At 39.2% G+C, this 9,814-nt stretch overlaps 1 protein-coding gene across 3 annotated transcripts in view; it reads left to right on the top strand.

Moving 5' to 3' along the window:
• Positions 1–9,814, top strand: part of LOC107719882 (genetic suppressor element 1-like) — a 213,847-nt gene that overhangs the window by 162,611 nt on the left and 41,422 nt on the right. For all 3 annotated transcript variants that reach the window (XM_016527424.1, XM_016527423.1, XM_016527425.1), the window contains one exon: positions 6,724–6,921. In XM_016527424.1, the coding sequence (XP_016382910.1) occupies positions 6,724–6,921 (198 nt within the window). The remainder of the gene's footprint in view (positions 1–6,723; positions 6,922–9,814) is intronic.

The raw sequence follows: 9,814 nt of genomic DNA, 5'->3' as shown, positions 1-9,814 counted from the left end.
ACTAAGGCGCAGGGCCCTATTGTTTTTCTAAGGATTATTATTATTAATTTTTTTTTTCTTCGACTATCCGGGGCTTTTTGGGGGCCTTAACATGCTAAAAAACTCTTGAAAATTGGCACACACATTGGAATCTGCGGTCATTAGGACGCCGCAGAGGCTGGGACCCGGGCATGGCACAGGAACTCTACAGCGCCCCCAGGAACACAGTCTGAAAACTTGATGTATATCTCACATACTTGCATGTATTCATATGAAACTCGGTACACATATAGATCTCACTGAGCTGAACAACTTTCACGCTGCATGTCATAGGCTCCGCCCAACAGGAAGTTGGCTATTCAGGGCTGTGTAAAAAGCGCATGCTCTGAAATTTGATATACTCCTCTGAGGACTTCCAACCGATTGACACCAAACTCGGTGAACATGATCTCAAGACATTGGGGATGCTAAATTGCGATCTCACTCTGCCACTCTGCCTCTGTGTGAGGAAGGGGGAGGTGGGGGGGTGCGTGAGTGTGTGTGTGTTGAGAGTGGGGGAGATTTAAAGGCTCAGTTATCTTTTTAACAGAAAAAATAAACAATAGACAATCATAAATCCTCCCGGTGCTCCCGATTAGCCAATCCGGGCCTGCGTCCAGATGTCAGCTATTTTGCTAAAAAGAGCGAGTGTTACGTACTGGATGCTGGCTGAAGGTGTTGTTGATTACGCAGTAAGCCTAGTCAGTGGTTTAGTAATTCTGCATGGATCAGTCAGGTCAAGATAGCTCATTTAGTGGTCTTTTGGCGTCTCCCTGTGGTCCTGTTTGGTATTGCAGCTTAACTTGTGCAATTTTTTTATTAAACTGTGCTGTAAACTAAATGTACATTCATTTTCTGTGAATCTGCTTTTCAATGATGTGTATCATGAAAAGAGATATACAAATAAATGTGAATTGTATCGATCGCAAACAATTATTTATTTATTTATTGTGGCACTATATACTTTCATTGCAAATTATGAAAATTAAAAAGTACTTTTTTAGTACTTTAGTTTGTATTTATTTATTTATTTTTGGGTTGGGGAGTGGGGTTGAGTACCACCACTTCTTTTTTCCACTTAAAGCACTGATTGCGTATCATATGCATGCCAAAGTCAATTTCTGAGTATAAATCGCATGCAGGGCTCTACGCTTACTTCTCTTTTAAGGAGCGCTTGTGCTCCTAATTTAAAAAATTTAGGAGAATGGTCAAAAATTTAGGAGCACCTTCAAATCAATAAAAAATTAACCTTCCCATTACGAGGTGATATTTGACTCCTTAAAGTGATTTACAGGGAATTTTGTTTTTACCTTTGTAATGGCATTTATCTAACTAATGCTAATTAAAAGCATGTAATCTTTTATGTCAAATTAAAAAATATATATTTATACGTTTCAGACGTTTAATGAGGCTCAGAGGTCGCATGAGTGCAATTCATGTTGAGGTTAATGTTTTAAATATAACATTTTGAATATAAAAATATTAAATGATTTAAATAACAGAAAAGATACTTTAAAAATGAAACTAAAATGCCAGCAGGTGGTGGTAAGTCACTGATTTGATCACTGAATCATTCATTTAATTGATTCGTTCGAACGGCTGATTCATTCAGGAACGAAGTATGTGACTGTCTTTATGAATGGGTAATTGAATCATTGACTCACTAGATTAATTTAAAAACGCAGTTCATTCATAAACGAAATGCTGTGTTTGAATGGAGATGCGCAGCGGCTCAGCTGTTCTTTGTTTTAAACTATTTTCGTTAACGAAATAGAGAAAAATAAGGCAATAGTGTTGTAGTCAGACAATATAAGTCACTTAATATTAACTTCTTGTTCAATGAACTGTTGTATTAAATCAGTATCACATTTGCAAACTCCCTTAATAAGAATTAAAAGCTGTCACTCATCATAGTTCATCGCGATCTCACAAAACTCCATTATAATCAACGAAGCTCCTTACACTGCACAATGAATCTCTTATTTACACCCTGTCAACACTTTGTTTGTTATAATGAGAGGATACGTCTGTGATGATACATTACTCGTAAGTACGTTAGAAACTTTTGACGCTCCCTCATCGCAAACATAAATGCTGATCGGGTCAGTCGCACAGGTGCTCCTAAATATTTTTTCATAGTCGCACGCAGTAGTTTCCAGTTGCAAATGCGACTGAAATGGTCGCACTGTAGAGCCCTGACATGCCAAATAGAAACAGAAAATCGTGCTATTGATACACATTTTCATAAGACCGGGCTCCTTTGTTTTTGTTTTTTGTTTTTTTAAATGCCATATCTGTCACACATTCTTAGCAACTCACAATTATTTGTTGTTCCATAGTTCTGTCCCTCTCAAATGTAACACAAAGTTTTTAACAAAGTTAAAGTAATGACTTGAGTTTGATAATATTTGTCTTTGTTTTTTACTTTGATTTATGGAGTAATGTGGATTTCTTAACCTGATAAATTAAAAAGATTTATGTTAAAATAACACGATAACATATATTTTTACATCTATGCAGATGCATATACAATATTTGTAGCTTAAATAAGTAATAATAAAATAAAGAGACAGTTATTTAACAATATATTGAAAAGTAGTAACATTTGTACAGTCTTACAGTTACAACCGGCCCTTTGAGGGCAGCCATAATGTTGAAGTGGCCCTCAGTGAAAATGAGTTTGAAACCCCTGGTCTAGAAATGGCTTATATTGAAGCCAGTCTGTCAAAACGACAGCTTGTGGAATGTACAAACTTATGGCGTAATAGTGTGGCTAAACACCACCTCCGACCGCAGGAGAAGATCAACACCTGCTTCTACATCTCTGCCTGTTTAACCCCACCCACCGACTTGCTCATGTAGTGTAAAAAAACTAGAGGTGAAGTTCTACACAGAAACCAAATGATAAAGATGGTTCAGAAGATAACAAGATGCTGTGCAGTGCCAAGCTGTCTTTTCATTGCCTTACTTCGGATCCTAACATTAGGAAACAGTGGATGAACTTTATTTTTAATGAAGCTCCAGACCAAGTCAGCAAGCACTCGGTCCTTTGTGCACCTCATTTTACCATGGATTCGTTTACAAACAAGGCACAATTCAACCCGGGATTTTCAGAAAGATTGAAACTAAAAGAGGATGCTGTGCCGACTATATTGTAAAAAAAAAGTGTTGTGTGTAAGGTACTTAGTTGTAGTGTTGTCAAAAGAACCGGTACTTCGGTACCAAGTCGGTACTAAAAAAATGAAAACGTTACGGTACCAGGTTTTTTTTAAGTCCCGGTGGTACAGAGTACCCGGTCAACCCGGTTCTTGATGCACTATCCGAAGGATGCGCAGATGCGCTCTCTTCATAAAAGCACTGAGACATTGCGACCTCAAAATGAGGAAACACACCAAACTAACAAAACACTTTAAAGACAGACTATTAACTATTTAATGCTCTTATAACTTTTATTATGGTAAAAAAACAGGAGGACATGATGATATTTACTATTTTTACACACCAGAGGCTTTTAAATGAATTGTGAATCTAAAATATGCGTGTTAGAGAATGTACAAATGGTTAACATTGTTTGTGTCATATCAGTCAGAAAAGCAGTTCTGGGCTTTTTTAGCTAACTTAGTTAGTTGTTATTCTTGGCTGAATAACTCTAGAAGGTTTTAAAAGCCCTTTAAAATTAAATATGTACACAGTTTGGATTAAATAAAAGTATAGTCAAATTTTTAATTAGCATGTTTTTGTGTTTTGCTTTGGTACCGAAATTGGTACAGAGAACCGTGGATTTTCACTGGTATTGGTACCGAATACTGAAATTTTGGTACCGTGACAACACTACTTAGTTGTTTGAGCATGTATGCAGCAAAATGAGCCATGTTGTTGAGTTGAGATCAGTTCCTCCCTCACCCCTTTCTCTTTATATCTCTGCGAGAAAGCTGTGACCATCAACAGGAGGAAAGAGAATTGAGTCATTGTGGCCTACGGTGATGACTTCTAGACTTCAATTTAACCCTTCACGTCCTGCACACACCTCACACAAACACCTTGCCTTTGTGTTGGCTGGTTGAAACTCATGAGTTTATTCAATAAATTAAATCAGTAGTTGTGTTTCTGCATCTCTGGGGTTAGTGGGGTTGATTGTGATATCTGTGATCAGGCTCTGAAAAAGTCTATGTACCTAAATGAAAGAGTATCATGTTGTAGCCATTTATATGCTTAAAAGAACAATAATCCATTGCTAAATGTGACAGATATGTTTGCACTCTCCTGCAATAAAATGATGGGTGTAAAATCGAGTGATGGCATTTATGTAGGAAAATTGCAATATAATGATAATATATCGGTCTACTGTAAGCAGTATTAGCTGTTGTGATAAAATGGTGCTAGGTAGTGTGTATCCACCTTAATTTGCAAAGGTTTTTTTTTATTTTATTTTTTTTTTTACAATTGTTCAACGTTTCAGATAAACAGAAGTAGTTACTGCGGATTGGACCTTTTCCAAACAATATGCTTAATCATAGTGCAAGAAAGTAGTTTTACATGTTACAGCATCTTATGGACGAAAACTGGTCACCCATATGTGGGTGATTATAAGTGTGATATGAGTATAGTAATAATGGCTTTTTGTTCCTATCACTCCAAAACAAATGGCACCTATAGCAGCTGATTCATGGCCCCTTCCTATATGAAACACAAACAACCAGAGTGAAGGGATACACACATTTTCTTTTTGGCTTAAAATGCTTGTAGCGGTAAAAAGTTTTGCTTGGTTTGAACTGCCCATTAGTACTTGTTCTCATCTGTCTTGCTGTTTATATAGGGGGTGGAGCACAGATGTGCCTTTGAGAGTGCGAGACATGGGGGAAGGAGATTGTTTTAGTGGAAGAGCATGTCAGAACATGCCACTACCTCTGGATAAGGATATCCAGGGTATCCCCCTCCCCCTGTCTCTCTTTCTGTGTTATCTCAGAGGGGCAGAGGAATTATGGGTGGAGAGGAGGAGGGTCATGCGATATTGCAGCAGCTGCTACACTGAACGTTTCACTTGACGAAAAGGGATTGTGTTGTGTGTGTGTGTGTGTTGCTTTGTTAGATAAGCTCCAAACATTTTTTTCTGAAAGAGCGACAGTTTGTGAACTGAGTAAACCGAAACAGACAGACTGTGTGCGTGTGTGTGCATGTGTGTGTGTGTGACATTAATGTAAAGGTGTTGAGATTGTGTGCTAGTGTGTTTGCGACTCCCCATCATGCATCTGTGAGCAGGAATGTGAACATAGTAGCACTTTACATCTGCGCTGTGTGAAGTGTCAGTCTGAGGATCAGCATTTCAGTGCTACTGCTGCTGTTGTTTATTTCATTATTAATTGCTCTGAGCAGTTCATGTGTAGTGCAGTGGGTGAACAGGTCTGCAGAGAGCTCCTCTATATCTCTATATGTCTGTCTCTCTCACCCCTGTTTGTACTGAAATGGCAGTGGATCTGTGATCAGCTCTAAGAACCGGCCTATGTTTCTACTGCCGTGAAAGAAAAAGAGTGACTGATTGCTCACTGATTGTTACTGCATATCCTGCCCACAAACAAACATGGAGCCTCTTGGTCATTGTTTTGTTTTAAAATCACATTTGTTAACTTTATACTTTGTTTTATTAATTTTAAAACATCTAAAGCTGCCGATGGTGTTTTTTGTTTTCTTGCTTACAAGATCTCTGTTGACAACCACAAAAAAACATTTACATTTAGTAATTTTGCAGATGCTTTTATCCAAAGCGACTTACAATTGGGGAATACATAAAGCGATTCTTCTTAAAGGGTTAGTTCACCCAAAAATGAAAATTAGCCCATAAATTGCTCACCCTCAAGTCATCCTAGGTGTATATGACTTTCTTCTTTCAGACGAATCCAGTCGGAGTTATATTAAAAATTGTCTTTGATCTTTCAAGCTGTTTAATGCCACTCAGCGGGTGTTGCATGCATCAGTCCAAAAGAAGTTAAATAAAAAGCGCCCATCCATTAAAAAAAAGTGTCTCACACGGCTCCGGGGGGTGAACAAAGGCCTCCTGTAGTGAATCGATGCGTTTTTGTAAGAAAAATATCCATATTCAAAACGTAATAATCACTTTAATGTAGCTTGCGCCAACAGTTGTACACGGAAGCAGCTCCGGGCTGATGACGTATGAGTTCAGCGTTGCGCATGCGCCGCTCTTATAATAGTTTATTATAGCAAAGGCAACATATCATATGAATTCCGTGAACGGAGAACAAGAACGTTAGAAGAAAACTCTAGCATTAATTCTGACCATGGCTTGTCTTGAAAAACGAAGACAGTTTGACATTCGTCGTAAGAGACATCATACTGTAGGACTGTGTGCCAAATCTTCTAACGCTGCCAGAATTTCGTCAGGGGTAAAATTTGATCACAACGGCCGTTAATTGGCTGTCAGTTAACATGTCAAACCAGCGATCAAAGTCTATGGATTTTAGCCTAGGATTATAGGAATCTTTTAGGATTGAATGCTGGTGGACAGACAAGCTGACCTTGGGCATAATCTTTGACCTCTTCTTCTTCTACTCTGTCCTGCAGCTGTTAGGGTCAGACAGTGTTTTTTGTGTCAGGCTGTTTACATCCTCAGTGAGTCAACCCGTCAGTTTTGGGTCCATGTATCCAGTTTATTGTTTCTAATATCTCACTCTGTTTCTCTGTCTCCTTCAGGCATGAGCCATGAGCCAAAGTCACCATCATTAGGCATGATTTCCACAGCGACCCGCACCACGGCGACAGTCAGTCCCCTCACCCCATCTCCCCTCAACAGTTCTATTGTGACCAATGGCAGTCCTGCATCTCAGTCCGCCCACTCGGGATTTGCTGCCGCTCTCCGCAAGCTGGCCAAGCAGGCAGAGGAACCCAGAGGTAAGCTGTGACCCCCTGACATTTGATCCCTGACCCATGTGTCAGTGCTCCAAGGACACAGATGTACCCTCCGTGTCGTCCCTTTATTGCTATGATAATGACCCGGTCAGGGATCTTGGGCCTAAAAAGGTTGGTGACCACTGCTTTAGGGGAATTCAAACTGGACTGAATGAAGTCTGCTTTTCCTTGAAAGTCTTGGTCATGCCGGACTACAGTGGCATTATCTCAACAGCGTCAGTATTTCATGGCTCAGGTCATGATCCAATGTTGTTGGCTCCTAGGGTCCCCATAGAGATTGAGTGAAAGAACTGTATACTGAGCTAAAAATTGAATTCTGCTACTTCCAATACTATGTATTATCATGTTTGGAAAAAGTTCTGAGCAGGCTACTTTATGTTAGATAAAGTACCCCCACCACTTAACACTACACATCTTGGCTGTGCCCAAAAGCTGAAAAATGCTGCCTCCACATGCAGCATATGGAGGTAGGAAGGCAACAAGGCATGTCCGAATCCAATGATCATGTCACATCATGTCTGCTGAGATACCACTCATCTGAAGGCAGCATAAAGGTATCCTTCGCTGCCTATGATATCCCACAGGACTGTGGGTTTGATTCCATAACAGTTGAGCTATGGCATCTAAAAGCTGTGGTCTTTGGTCAGTTTGTCTGTTAATGTAAATGTTATTTCCACATTCAATCTCATTTCTAGCTAGAAATTAGTACTATAGAAATGTAATATTCACGTAGTTATCCCCAAAGCACTCTCTTATTTTGTTGTAGATCATTAAACTATTATGCTGTCTCAGAAGTATGCCTGAAATCATTTTCGGGAGGTACGCTGCCTGGAAAGTCATTATCTGATAGGGCAACAAGGCATATGCTTTTGGACACAGCTGTTGTATGCCAACCTAATCAGACACACCTGATTCAAATGATCAGACATGTTCAAATGATCAGACAAGTCGGTGACTACTGTCAACTGTTTGGTTACCAACATTCTTCAAAATACAGAAAAGCTCTCATACAGAACAACTTGAGGGTGAGTAAATGATAAAAGATTTTTCATTTTTGGGTGAACAATCCATTTAACTGTTGGAGTTTAAGGAAGTAACCAGTTTGGGCCAGATGCTGCTTCATTACTGTGTGCCCACAGAGAGTGGCATTTTCTACAGATATGTTCATCATGTGTGTCTGTGTACACACTGAATGGTATTTGTGTATGTAGCCTGAAGAAGGTACACACACATATTCTCTACATGGTGCTCGGCTGTGTTTGTAGACAGTGTCTCAGCAGGGAAGCAATCTTTAACAGTCTGCCAGAATACCACATGCTTCCTGTCTTCTCCTGCTTGTCCCCTAGTGTGAGTGCTCTCCAGCAGACCCAGGAAGAGCTGTCCATATAGAGAATGCTTAGGTGTGAATGGATCCAGCACCCTGCTGTGATTTTAATTTTATGTATTCTAATACGTTGTGTGTAAAATGCTGGATTTACAAGACCACAATCAGGGCGGCAGAGTGGCTAGGTGGTTAGCACTGTTGTCTCACAGCAAGAAGGTCCCTGGTTCGAGCCCCAGCAGGTGTGTGGAGTTTGCATGTTCTCCCTGTGTCAGCGTGGGTTTACTCCGGGTACTCCGGTTTCCTCCCACAGCCCAAAAACATGCAGGTCAGGTGAATTGAAGATTCTAAATTGTTCCCCCCAACTTGTGTGTAAGACAGACTTGGCGTTAAGAAAAAAATAAACAAACAAGACCACAATCAAAACCCATCTTGTTCCAGTTCAGACATTACCAGCTACCGTTGCCCCTCCTTCTCGTTCTGTGCATTGTTTGCATTGTGACCGTTCTCTGCTGCTTCAACTAGTCTCTGAATTTGACAAAGTTTGTGAGATACCTGACAGTAAATGAAGAATGAAATGAGATTGAGACACTATCCAAAAGCCCACCTTTGAGTTAGGTCCAGTTACACATTTACTTGCCTCTAAACATCAATTAAAAAGCAAACTCTGGTTGGTTGACCATATTGTCTCTTCCTTTGTGAGCTTCCTTGGTCAGGATAAACTGCAGTGTGGCGACGTTATGATGATGCTCAGCACTAGCACTCAGCTAGCTTTGTTTCATCACTTGTGTTAACTCTGCCTTCTGTTTCTCTTTCTCGTTGTGTCTGTATCTGTAGCCCATCTGTGGGTGGCATTTAAAAACAGACAGTTGATGCACATTATGATTAGGTCACTCTCACTGTTAAAAACAGCTCCAGAAACGCCTCTTCCCAGTGTCTGTGTGATTTGTCTCCAGTCCAGACAGCTGTAGGTAGGCCGCAGGAGCATACAGACTGGGCCAGTGAAATGGGTAAAGTGACAGTGATCTGAATAATGGCAAGTTGGGTGTAGGCTGACATCCAGTTTCCCAAAACTTTATTTCAGTTGCTGAGGCAAGAGAGTGTGTACATATACATACAGTTCCCGTTGTGAGAAAACACATTGTACTTTGGAGGACAAAACCTGCAAAAAGAATGAATGAATGAATGAATGAATTAAATAATTAATAATTAATTAATGTGAAATATGTATACTGCACAAACTAAATGATAAATACCTAAATAAGTAAATTAGTATAAATAAGTAAATTTGCGAGGCATCAAAATAATTGTTTTAACAAAACACCAAATCTGAAATTAAAGTTTTCATTTAGCCATAAAACTGAAATTTCAAAATGTAGTAATTAGTAAATGTATCAAATGTATTTAATTAACACTCAAGTAAAAAACTGAGTTGTATACAATGATTTAAGTTCTGTTTTTAATTCTTGATTTTATTTTTTATTAATTTACTAATATGTTCATTCAATTAGTAATAATAATTTATTGGATTTATATTTGAAATATATTTATTTA

This window comes from Sinocyclocheilus rhinocerous, unplaced genomic scaffold (assembly GCF_001515625.1).
Source record: "Sinocyclocheilus rhinocerous isolate Xijiao unplaced genomic scaffold, SAMN03320098_v1.1 scaffold1593, whole genome shotgun sequence".
Classification (NCBI taxonomy): domain Eukaryota; kingdom Metazoa; phylum Chordata; class Actinopteri; order Cypriniformes; family Cyprinidae; genus Sinocyclocheilus; species Sinocyclocheilus rhinocerous.
Note: the sequence above shows the minus strand (reverse complement) of the source record. Positions and strands in the feature narration are given on the sequence as shown.